The 13,103-nt window shown below is 41.3% G+C and overlaps 1 protein-coding gene across 7 annotated transcripts in view; it reads right to left on the bottom strand.

Moving 5' to 3' along the window:
* LOC109936781 (rab effector Noc2) overlaps positions 1-13,103 on the bottom strand; it is a 251,067-nt gene that overhangs the window by 85,416 nt on the left and 152,548 nt on the right. For all 7 annotated transcript variants that reach the window (XM_048612714.1, XM_048612711.1, XM_048612716.1 and 4 more), the window contains one exon: positions 4,065-4,162. In XM_048612714.1, coding sequence (XP_048468671.1) covers positions 4,065-4,141 — 77 coding nt within the window. In that variant the 5' untranslated portion in view covers positions 4,142-4,162. The remainder of the gene's footprint in view (positions 1-4,064; positions 4,163-13,103) is intronic.

The following is a 13,103-nucleotide window of genomic DNA, read 5'->3' as shown; positions in this document are numbered from 1 at the left end:
TTCCAAAACAAGAAGTGTGCCAACATTAATCACCATGCATAGAACCTTGGAGCAGTTGCTGGGGAGGTGCAGGCAGAAGTAGATGTGCGCGAATATGTTGTTGTGGCAATAACAGAGACCTGGCTGAAAAAAAAAAGGCAGGATTGTGCCTGTACACAAGATGTTCAGAAAATATAGCGAAAGAAAGAAAATGGGAGGGGTAGCACAATTGATTTGCAATGCTGGACAGAGATGACATCTTAGGAGAGTCAAGGAGAAAAAAAAAAAGATATTTTTCAATTTCAAGAGCTAATTATTACGTGACTTAGTACATTCTATAGGTCACTAACTAGTGGGACATATATAGAACAACTTTTCAAGAAATTACAGAACGGTACAAGAGCTAGAGAGCACTTACAGTGAGATTATTAATACCTGCACTGGGATAATAATTAATAGTAAAAAGGGCAGAGAGGAGAAAATTTCTGAATGGTATTCAAGATGATTTTCTACATCTGTGTTGTTGCTCCCAATTTGTGATTGGCTCAAGATGGGTGTTGGTGTTCAAAACTTAAGCATGGAAAGCAGATTACAAGCAGTTATAGATGTGACAAGAAAATGAATGTGTCCCAGAGACCTAACATATTACCAATAAATACAATGCTACATACTAAGCAGTGGCATAGCATGAAGGGGTGCAAATATAAAAGGCTGAATTTTATATGTCAACCATTGGTTGGCAAAGAGGTGGACAGACCCATGAATTAGGGTGCCATGTTATGCCATCAACAGCTGCTATAGTCCACCTACCACTGGCGGCATTGATAGGTCACCTGCCTGTGGCCTGACAGAGGCCCTTAAGCAGGTAATTAAGGACCACATCCCACCATCACTCTGATACAATGGATGACAAGCGAGGTCTGCACCCAGCTTATAGCTCAGCAGCTTTAACTTCACAGGCTATTGGTCAGTGAAAAGGTATGTGGCTTCCTTCCAAATCCTTCCTGTTCAATTTAGAGACTCCCATAGTTTGCTTTCCCTTCACCAATTCTTCTCCCTTCAGTCCTGTTCAACATGACGCCACCCCACCTCACTGGGGACTTTCAAACTGGCCCTGGAGGGATTTGAGACTTGCATCAATGCACAGCTCCATTGCTGACCACCTCCTATCTCCCGCACCAGAGGTGCTCCTGCTTGTGGCTACTGTTCTTCCCGTCTGCCAGACTCTGACTGGCCAGGAGTTCAATGATGCAGGACATTCTCCTGCCAAGGGAGATTCTCCCCCCATCCCCCAGACTAAAACTAAAAAGGTGTTTGACTCAAAAAATTAAAGCAAAGCAACTAAGAATCTATAACTATAGGTGAGGAGCCAGATGACTGGTGAGTGGTTAATGTTGTGCCTTTGTTTAAAGAGGAATGCAAGAAGCAGCCTGGGAACTATAGACCTGTGAGTAAATTGTTGGAAGTGATTCTGAAAGATAGCATTTATATGCATTTGGAGAGAAAAGGAATGATTAGGGATAGTCAGCATGGTTTTGTGCAGGGGAAATTATGCTTCACAAACTTGAGTCTTTTTGGTAACTTCCCAAAAAAACTGAAGAGGCTAGAGCGGTAGCCATTGTTTACACAGACTTTAGTAAAGCCTTTGACAAGCTTCCACATGGTAGACTAATTAGTAAAGTTAGATTTCATGGCATTCAGGGTGAGCTTGCCAACTGAATACAAAAGTGGCTTAACAGCAGGAGACAGAGTGGTAGTGGAGGGTTGTTTTTTGGACTGGAGGCCTGGTACCAGTGGTGTTCCACAGGGATCAGCGCTGGGACTGTTTTTGTTTGTTATTTATATAAAAGATTTAGATGAGAATATAGGTGGCATGGTTAGTAAATTTGCAGATGACACCAAAATTGGAGGTATATTGGACAATGAAGAAGGTTATCTAAGACTGCAAAGAGATCTTGATCGATTGTATCAATGGGCTTAGGAGTGGCAGAAGGAGTTTAATTTGGACAAATGAGAGGTATTGCATTTTGGTAAAACGAACAATTGAAAGTAGGGCCTTAGATAGCATCGTACAACAGAAAGACCTAGAAGTTCAGGTACACAATTCTTTGAAGTTTATGTCCATGTATACAGGGTGGTTTAGCACGCTTGCCTTCATTGTATAGAAGTTGGGACATCATGTTGAGGTTGTACAGGACATTGGTGAAGCCTCTTCTGGAGTACGGTGTCCAGTTCTGGTTGCCCTATTATAGGAAGGATATTATTAAACTGGAGAGGGTTCAGAAAAGATTTAACAGGATGTTACTGGGAATGGAAGGTATGAATTATAAGGAGAGGCTGGATAGGCTGGGACTTTTTCACTGAAGCATAGGAGGTTTAGCAGTGACCTTATAGAGATTTATAAAATCATTAGGGTGACTGGCAGGTGGTTTTTCATAAGGGGCATATTTTTAAGGTGAGAGAAGAAAGATTTATAAAAAGGACATGGGGGAAACTTCTTTTAAATAAGAGTGTGGTTAGGGTGTTGAATAAACGTCCAAGGAAGTGGTGGATGCAGGTAAATACATGGACACAAACTTCAAAGAATTGTGTACCTGAACTCCTAGGTCTTTCTGTTGTACGATACTACCTAAGGCCCTACTTTCAATTGTATAAGTCCTGCCCTTGTTCATTTTACCAAAATGCAATACCTCATTTGTCCAAATTAAACTGCTCCTCTGATGCTGCTTGGCCTGCTGTGTTCATCCAGCTCTACACCTTGTTATCTCAGATTCTCCAGCATCTGCAGTTCCTACTATCTCTGAAGGAATTTTGCAGAGATTATTTTTCCCCACATGTACTTTGGTTTCTTCTTCCCCTCACTAAACTTGGTAAGTTTTTAAATCAACCTGTTTGTACATGTCATGACACGCATCTGTGGCAGGTGGGACTCATACCCAGATTTTTGCTAGCTGAACTCAAAAACAGCCTACAAGAACAATATACATTTTTGTTAATAGACATGTTTAATCAACTTGTTGATGTGTTATGACACACTTCTGCAGCAGGTGGATCTTGTAATGGGCCTCTGGCTCAAAGGTAGGGACACTACCATTGTGCTACATGAGCACTCCTCCAGAATTTGTATCGTTGGCTGATAAGTGGGGAGATCCTTCATTATGCAGAGGAGCTGCATTTTGACAGTTCAATTTGCTTGCTCCTTCCCAAAATGCACTTTCAATAATTGAGGATGTATTAATGTCACAAGTCATAGGGCTCGACACATATTAGTCCAAACTGATGGACATTTATTAACTACTTACACTACATACAGGAGGCAGGACAGAGCAGGATTCATGTGATCTGACATCACTGTTGAAGTCTGGCTATTGTCATGTAGTTATTAGTCCCATATACTACCGAAGATGCCCAGAGAAACTCAGTATGGAGAAGCCAACACGTATTTGAATGTTAAATAAAAACTGAAAGAACTGCGGATGCTGTAGTTTTGAGGAAGGGTCACCGGACCCGAAACGTTAACTCTGATTTTTTTCTTCACAGATGCTGCGAGATATGCTGAGCTTTTCCAGCAACTGTTTTTGTAATGTATTTGAATGTATTATTCAGATGATCACTCATGGGTTCTACTCATATTCTTGAATGTATCTTTTTAAATATTTAACCCACGCTATGAGCAGCAACAAGACGGAACGGGAGAAAAAAAAAAGGGCTGTCTTTGGGTGAGATGGAATGAAAATGAGCAACAGGGAAAGATGACCTTGGAATTCAGGCAAACAACAACAGGAAGTGGAGAAAGGCAGAAAGGAGATTCATCAAGCAACAAGCCTAATTTTTATAGGATTCTTAAGGAGGTGGTACATCACTAAAACAAGCAAGTGCAATGGATCAAGTGCAACATTTGACACTTACAGGTAAAAGACATCTTTCCCTGCAGACAGAAATCCCAGACAACAGGAAGATTTAAATTTGTAGAAGAGAAAATCCTGAAAGTATGTTTCCTTTCTAAACCATTTTGACTTAAACTGCACACAGGAAGTATTCTGGACCTGTTTAAAATACGGAATACAATTTGCACAATTACTCACTTGGCTCGAAGGGCAAGTTGTCTGTCATTAGGACACACCCACTGATCCGTTCCACTTCCGAATATAGTGTCAGCCATGATTCCTGCCTGCAGGAATGACTGGGGAGGAAGATGTAATTGTCAATATTTTAATAGTGCAACCAAACAGGTTTTTAGGTTATTAAAAATACTATGGTTGGATATAAATACAAATTAACTCTATATCAATATGGGTTCAGCAAAATTAGATAATCCAGATGTGGGGTTGAATCCTTTGTTTTGTTGTCTACATCCAAGTTGTATCAAGTTTTGTGGAGGATTTGTTGCCACGAGGCCTAACGACTCACTACGTCTTACAAAATTCACTTCATTAATTACCCACCATACCCCAAAGACATTTCTTACATTAAATTTCTGCTCCATCATACCACGTCATTCCCAGAACAACACGCCACTTTCCAGCTATTAAAACAGTGGCATCCCTTGCATCTATGTCTTGTTCAAAAGCCTATTGTGCACCCAAACACCATCAAACTAGAGCTGACCTGCAGACAGCCCACACTGCAGGCAGGGTCCTGGAAGTCCTGCTGGATGGGATGATGCAGAGGTGGGACTTCCTCCACTCTACTAGTGGAGACCATGATGCGTGGTTGCCATTTGGAGGAACACTCAGCAATGGTCAATGACCTTCTCCATTCCACCGGCAGAAGTATCACCATCTTCTTGCTAATGACTCACTACTACATACACCTCCCACTAATTTCATGCTCTATGACTCTTGCTATTGCCTGCAAATCTTCCCCACTCACTCCCATTGACCTAATACCACTCATCCCATACGCCCTCCGCACTCCATTCAGGACACTCACACCCGCACGAGCAGTAATAGCTGTGCCGCCCACATTCTTCTCCTATAATACTTGCCTCTTTCTCTTTCCAGGAGGAAAACAGCCCAAAATAGGGCAAAAAGACTCCAGATGGGTGGAGGGCTGCCCAACATTCACAGCCTCACCTCTTGAGGATAGGATCCTGACTCTGACAGGCCCATTGTGGGTCTGGATTAGATTTGGAGGCTCCCCTTGACATACTTTGCTGGAATCCTGAGCAAGAGCTATTCCCTTTGACTTGACAGAGGACTGTTAACAACAATGACAAGCTTCTTGGCTTTCTGTCTACATTATATGGAAAGGGAAAACAGCATAACATGAACCTGGTATCCCTGGCTGAGGAGGCAAGGTGCAAAAAGGCAAGGCAAGGATGCTGAGCATCCAGATAATGCTCCTGCACTCAGAGCCTATGTGCGCGAGCAAAGATGGCAGAGATGCAGCCTGCACACATGGCCCTGAGTACACTGCTTGCTGCAGTGTTACAATATTAACAGCTGCCGGTGCAGCACTGAGGTGCAAAAGCACCCTGTAAAGTAGATCAAAGATGTGCCATGAGATTTCTTAGAGATTGCATGTCGAATGTCAATGTTCATTGATGTGGGGTGCACATGGATGGTGCCCATGGAACACATCTTGAGATGTCAGTGCTCGGTTTCCAACATGAAAATCGTTCAGGGCAAGTGGTGAGCTGAATCCACGAGGTACCCTGTCTGGTTTCCATGTCGAATCTTTGTGACGTTAAGCTTGTTTGGAGAGTCTGATAAAATGGGAGAATGAAACAGAAACATAGAAGATGGGAGGAGTAGTAGGCCATTCAACAACTCAGGCCTGCTCTGCCATTCAGTATGATCATGGCTGATCATCGAGCTCAATACACTAATCCCACCTCCCCCAACAACCCTTGATCCCTTTAGCCACAGGAGCGACATCGACCTCCTTTTTGAAAACAATGTTTTAGCCCCAACCATTTTCTATGTTAGGGAATTCCACAGGCTCACCACTCCCTCTGGGTAAAGAAATTTCTCCTCATCTCAGTCCCAAGAAGGTTTACAGAACATAGAACATAGAACAGTACAGCACAGCGCAGTATAGGCCCTTCAGCCCACGATGTTGTGCCGAACTTTTACCCTAATCCTAAGGTCTATCTATCCTCCACCCCTACCTTATACTATCATCCATATGCCTATCTAATAGCCACTTAAAAGCCCTAATGAGGCCGACTCCACTACCCTCTCTGGCAATGCATTCCATGTCCCGACCATTCTGAGTAAAGAACCTACCTGTGATGTCTCCCCTATATCTACCTCCACTCACTTTAAAACTATGCCCCCTCATAATAGCTACCTCCACCACAGGAAAAAGTCTCTTTCTGTCCACTCTATCTATACCTCTGATCATTTTGTACACCTCTATCGAGTCACCTCTCATCCTTCGTCATTCTAAAGAGAAAAGCCCTACCTCTCTCAACCTTTCCTCGCAAGACCTTCCCTCCATTCCAGGCAACATCCTGGTAAATCTCCTCTGCACATTTTCCAACACTTCCACATCTTTCCTGTAATGAGGCGACCAGAGCTGGACACAATATTCCAGATGTGGCCAAACCAGGCTTTTGTATAGCTGGAGCATAACTTCACGGCTCTTGAACTCAATCCCTCTATTAATGAAAGCTAACACTCCACACGCCTTCTTAACAACTCTATCCACCTGGGTGGCAGCTTTCAGGGAACTGTGGACATGAACCCCAAGATCCCTCTGCTCCTCCACACTGCCAAGAATCTTTCCGTTAACCCTGTATTCTGCTTTCAAATTTGTCCTTCCAAAATGAATCACCTCACACACTTTTCAGGGTTAAACTCCGTCTGCCACTTCTCAGCCCAGCTCTGCATCCTATCAATGTCCCTTTGTAAACTAGAACAGCCCTCCGCACTATCCACAACTCGACCCAGCTTCATATCGTCCACGAACTTACTAATCCACCCTTCCACTCCTACATCCAGATCATTTACAAAAATCACATATAGAAGAGGACCCAGAACAGATCCCTGTGGTACACCACTCGTAACTGAGCACCATGTTGAATATTTTCCATCCACTACCACCCTTTGTCTTCTAAGGGTCAGCCAATTCTGAATCTAATCTGCCACATTTCCCCCTATCCCATGCCTCCTTACCTTCTGCATGAGCCTACCAGGGGGAACCTTATCAAACGCCTTACTTAAATCCACGTATACCACATCCACTGCTCTACCTTCATCAACGTGTTTGGTCACCTCTTCAAAGAATTCAATAAGGTTTGTGAGGCATGATCTACCCCTCACAAATCCATGCTGACTATCATGAATCAAACTGTGCCTTTCCAAGTGATCATAAATCCTATCTCTCAGAGCCTTTCCAATAACTTGCCCACCACTGACGTAACTAACTGGCCTGTAATTTCCGGGGTTATCCCTATTCCCTTTTTTGAACAAGGAAATGACGTTTGCCTCTCTCCAATCTTCCGGCACTATGCCCGTGGATAGTGAGGACGAAAAGATCATCGCCAAAGGCCCTGCGATCTCTTCTCTTGCTTCCCATAGAATCCTTGGATAAATCCCATCAGGCCCAGGGGACTTATCTTTCTTCAAGTTCCTCAAAATTCCTAGTACATCTTCCCTACTAACATCGACCTCCTCTAGCCTACTGGTCTGTTTCACGCTGTCCTCCTCTACAACTAGGTCCCTCTCAGTAGCGGATACCGAAGAAAAGTATTCATTAAGGACCTCTCCTATCTCTTTAGGCTCCTTTACAATTCTTGATCGGTCCTACCCTTTCTCTGGTCATTCACTTATTCCTCACGTATGTGTAAAAAGCCTTGGAGTTTTCCTTGATCCTATCTGCCAAGGTTTTCTCATGCCCCCTTATAGCTCTCCTAAGCCCTTTCTTCAGCTCCTTCCTGGATAACTTGTATCCCTCTACAGCCTTTTCCATTCCTTGTTTCCTAAACGTTATATAAGCATCCTTCTTCCTCTTGACCAGTCGTTTGACTGCTCTTGAGAACCAAGGCTCCCTCACTCTACCGCATCTTCCCTGCCTGCTAGGGACAAACATATCGAGCACACGCAGTATGCATTCCTTAAACAATCTCCACATTTCAATAGTGCTCTTCCCTGACAGCATCTGTTCCCATTTTATGTTACCCAGCTCTTGTCTAACAGAATTGTAATTACCCTTCTCCCAATTATAAACCTTATCCTGCTGTATGTACCTATCCTTTTCCATGACTATTGTACAAGTAATAGAGTTATGATCGTTACCGCCAAAATGCCCTCCTACCAAAAAGTCTAACACTTGGTCCGGTTCATTGCCAAGCACCAAATCCAAAGTGGCCTCTCCTCGTGTTGGTTTATCTACGTACTGTGTCAGGAATCCTTCCTGAATGCACTGGACAAAATCCACTCCATCTAAACTATTACAACTAGAAAGTTTCCAATCAATATTTGGAAAGTTGAAGTCACCCATGACTACAACCCTGTGACTTCTGCACCATTCCAGTATCTGCCTTCCAATCTGCTCCTCCACTTCTCTGCAACTATGAGGGGGTCTGTAAAAAATGACCACAACCTTATCCCACATCCTTAAACCATGACCCTTGGTTCCTGACTCCACCATCACTAGAAATATCTTTCCTGCCTAGTCCTGTTGGAATTTTGTTGGAATTATGAGATCCCCACTCATTCTTCTAAACGCCAGTGAATATAATCCTAACTGACTCAATAACTCCTCGTGTTTCAGTCCTGCCATTCCAGGAATCAATTTGATAAACTTTCACCGCACTCCCTCTGTCTCAAGAACATCATTCCTCAGATAAAGAGACCAAAGCTGCACACAATATTCCATGTGTGGTCTCACCAATGTTCTGTATAATCTTGTACTTGAATATTATTGAGGCAAATTGTGGTGTTAACAAGGCATTTGAAAAGTATCAATCCCCATCAAGTGACATTTCACCACTGCCTGGCAAGTACCATACTGCTTGTGAAAAGTATAAAGGATGGAGTAAGATGATCTTGACACAGAGATGAGCCTCCTCCCACCTGCTGTCCGGTTCTGCCACACTTTGCGGCATAGACCACTCAGACCTTAATAAGATTCCACTTGTGGTCTTCGAAAAAGGATTGATAGTCCTTGAACATCTGACATTGGGAGTTCAGATTTACCAGTTTAGCTTAAAATATATTTATAAGAATTGCTATCCAAGAATAATTAGAGGACACTATTTCATTTTATAAAATCTTGTTTCTTGCCAGCTAATTTCATTATGACCCCTGTTTAACCTGAGGATAACATGTCACTCCTGATGGAGAGCCTCTCTCAAGTAGGATGTTCATTAGAAATTCAGGCACAAAGGAGGTCCCTGAATTTTTAACCTTACTCCCAGCAAAATCATCAGAAAGTTCAACTTTAAAAGAAAAATGCCCATTCATTTCCATCCAATTTTTTAAAATCTCTTCTAATTTCATGAAAGCATAAAGCTTCACTAAAGGACTTGGTGGTCATGAATCTGGTTGTTAACAGAAGAAATGGAGAATAAGAACTTCAATGGAAAAACTCATGACATGAACTAGCTGAAAAGATAACAAAAACACTGTCCAAGAGAATCAACAACCTTTCTACTAGATATTGTGGAGATCAGTAGTCTCAGATTCACTGTGCAAAACTATTTGATCTCTGCGAGTGATGGAGGAAGTACAAATGGCTTTGGGGCTCTGATATAGGAGAATAACCTGCTCCGTTGGAAACGCGTTTGTGTATACAACCAACAAGCACAGGAATTGAATGGAGTTATCTCTGAAGCCTAAACAAGGTGAACGAGGCTGCTGACATCCACTGTCAAATCTAATACAGGAATAACAACTGTTCGATCAACAAACTGGTTGTAACTGGTGCCCGTAGACTGGTCAATGTCGTGACAAAAACAGAAAAGATCATTGCCAAAAGAAAGAACTCGGAAGCGCTATTTTTGAATAAAATACATTTAAGGCTGCAAGACACTTGAGGGCGCTCCGACAATAACTTAAATCAGTGAATTAATTTGTATTGTTTATGAACTAAAATCCTCAACAGCATTTGCTGCCTAGTTATCAGCTCCCAAACCCAACTACATGTAGAGAGCAAGACATTAATTTCCTATGAGTAAATGTGATGATCAAAACTTTAGTTAATAAAGAAACATTTAAAACAGGGTGGTTGCTATGGAAACAGCATTGCTATAGCCCAGACTACTAACGGGCATTACATACATAGCAAAAGCCTAAGAATTCTATTATAGGTTCGGCAGTGTGCACTCATCACACCTTCATTATTCTGTGCACAAAATCTATCAGTTTGATCAGTTCAAAGTAAAATAAATAGCCGATGATCAAAAAAAATCATACATGATCTTCAAGAACAAGTCAATACAAGTTGGCATACATTATACCACGACTGACCTTTTCTACTTCTGAAAATATTAGTACAAGTCACCGTAGAAACAAAATCACACACAGTTGCTATTAACCTTGAAATTTTTAAGTGATATGGTTCAGCAAACAAACACTGAACATGTACTCACAGAAAATAAAGAAACACTCCCAATTAAAGTAATTTTATCATCCATACAGAGGATTCCAAAACTAAAATGTTCTATATACGGACAATGTGTTGAGAATTGTATGAAACACTATTTCACTGTAAAAATAAAAAAAAACAACAGTTTGCTCTTTACTACCTTAAGCCTGTTTCACCATTCAACGAGTGACTAATTCCATGTGTCCTCTTTTGCCCCACCATCTTCAACACCTTAGGTTATTCGGTTAAGAAGATGCTGCACTGCTTTAAGCTAACCGCTGTTCAGTAAACATTGGCAAAAAGTCATTCAGTAGCTCATTAAGCTGCAGATTAGAATCCTGACTGTTTTTCTAATGTGGTTAGTAAAGGTCATTCTGAGGTCAGAGACATTAAAAAAGATTTAATATAGGATTGGTATTGTTCATAGGAGTGCAACAAAAGACTGCAAAAAGACAGAAATTGTGCCATTTCAAACCATTTTAACATATTAGCAGGTATTGTCACGTGAATCAGAAAGTAGTTTAATTCGTTACATTAAGCATGTTACATGTAGCATTGAGAGTTTTCAAATATATCGCTGATGAATGTTCTGCTTTTACGAGTAATCTTCAACATAAAAGACTAAGACATTTATGCAGTTGAGATACATTTATGATAACACACTTGTTACCCTATAAAACAATTACAATGTTAACAGATGCTGCAAAAAAAAAACACAGCCTAGAACCATAAACATCATGTCCTATTTTGTTTTCTTTATTAATGTTTCTAGTCATTGAGTCAGTCATCCAGCACAGAAACAGAGCCTTCAGTCCAATCAGTCCAACCAGTCCATGTCGACCATAATTCCAAACTAAACTAGTCCCACCTGCCGGAGTTTGGCTCATGTCTGTCCAAACATTTCTTATTCATGTAATAATCTAAAATGTCTTTAAAAACATTGTAATCGTACCCAAATCCACCACTTCCTCTGGAAGTTCATTCTACACACGAACAATTCTGTGCAACAAAAACTGCCCCTTGTATCTTTAAAATTTTTGTCCTCTCACCTTAAAAAAAAAAGTGCCCCCTAGTCTTGAAATCCCCCACCCAATTGAGAAGATGCCTGCTATTCACCTTATCTATACCCTACATGATTTTAAAAATCTCTAAGATCACCTCTCAACCTCCTACGCTCCAGCGAAAAAAGTCCAAGCCTATCCAGCCAATTGTGTTCTATATCATGTACTAACAAACCTGATGCCAATAACCAAGAGTAAACCATAATAACCGTTGTAAGTGGAAACACATAACTAGTCAAACTTTCAGTTCAAAATATTGATAAAAATGGAATCTTGTGCTCACCTCCGTAGCAAGTTTGGTGGCAGTTTGGGGGACATTTAGGAGGAAGAGGGCAGGCAGTTTCCCACAATCTTCCTACCTTTGTTGGTTGGAATAGTTTCGATACCTCTCAAAAGACTGCTAGCTATAAAATTTAAATTTTATTACGGCATATCTGCACTAACAAGAACACATCCTTAGACAAATTCTTTTCCATGTTACTTTCTCTTAGACTGTCAGATCATGAGTGTATGTCACTTCCTTCTATAACAGCAGATAGCATTAAAGTTGTAACATTAAGCATGTTATTGGTAGCACTCTGAATGAGTTTTTAAAATACAATGTTCTGCTTTTACTAGTAATCTTCAGCATCAAGAACTAGTCTAGCAAACTCTCGTGCGAGCGGTCAACGAGAGGACAAACTATTTTAGATCTAGTATTATGTAATAAGAAAGCGCTCATTAACAATCCTGTTGTAAAAGAACCTTTTTCAGGATGAGTGACCACAATACTAATTTTACATAGTGTTTAAAAGGGAGGTGGCTAATTTTGAAACAAATGATTTAATTTGAACAAGGGAAATTATGAGGCACAAGTTTTTTTTCTTAACTCATTAACGGGATCAGGGTGTCACTGGCAAGGTAGCACTTATTGCCCATCTCTAGTTGCCCAAAGGGCAGTTCAGAGTCAACCACATTGCTGTGGGTCTGGAGTCACACATAGGCCAGAGCAGCTAAGAATGGCAGTTTCCTTTCCTAAAGGACATTAGCAAACCACGTGTGTTTTTCCAGACAATCGACAATGGATTCATGGTCATCATTAGATTCTTAATTTCAGATATTTTATTGAAGTCAAATTCCACCATCTGCCGTAGTGGGATTCGAACGTGGGTCTACAGAACATTATCTGGGTCTCTGGAATAACAGTCCAACAATAATACCACTAGGCCATTGCCTCCCCCGAAGTTAAAACTGACTGAGGTTAAAAGGCATTACATCTTTGGGAATAAAGTAAAAGGTAGAGTCACCACAGTCTTATCAGACCAGGGGACGCTCTCTCATTAGAGAGATATTATTGCCAGTGGCTTATCCGGAGGGTCACCATGCCTCAGGCAAGGGAAGAGTTTGTGAAGGAGAATATTTCATGGTAACCTTAGCCAGTGTGGGAATTGAATCCATACTGCAATTCAAACCTGTTGTCCAGCCAACTGAGCTGACCATACTTAATCAATGGATAATCCTTAGAAGAATTAATACAACTTATGGCAA

This window comes from Rhincodon typus, chromosome 26 (assembly GCF_021869965.1).
Source record: "Rhincodon typus isolate 14 chromosome 26, sRhiTyp1.1, whole genome shotgun sequence".
NCBI lineage: Eukaryota > Metazoa > Chordata > Chondrichthyes > Orectolobiformes > Rhincodontidae > Rhincodon > Rhincodon typus.
This window is presented reverse-complemented; position numbering and strand designations above follow the sequence as displayed.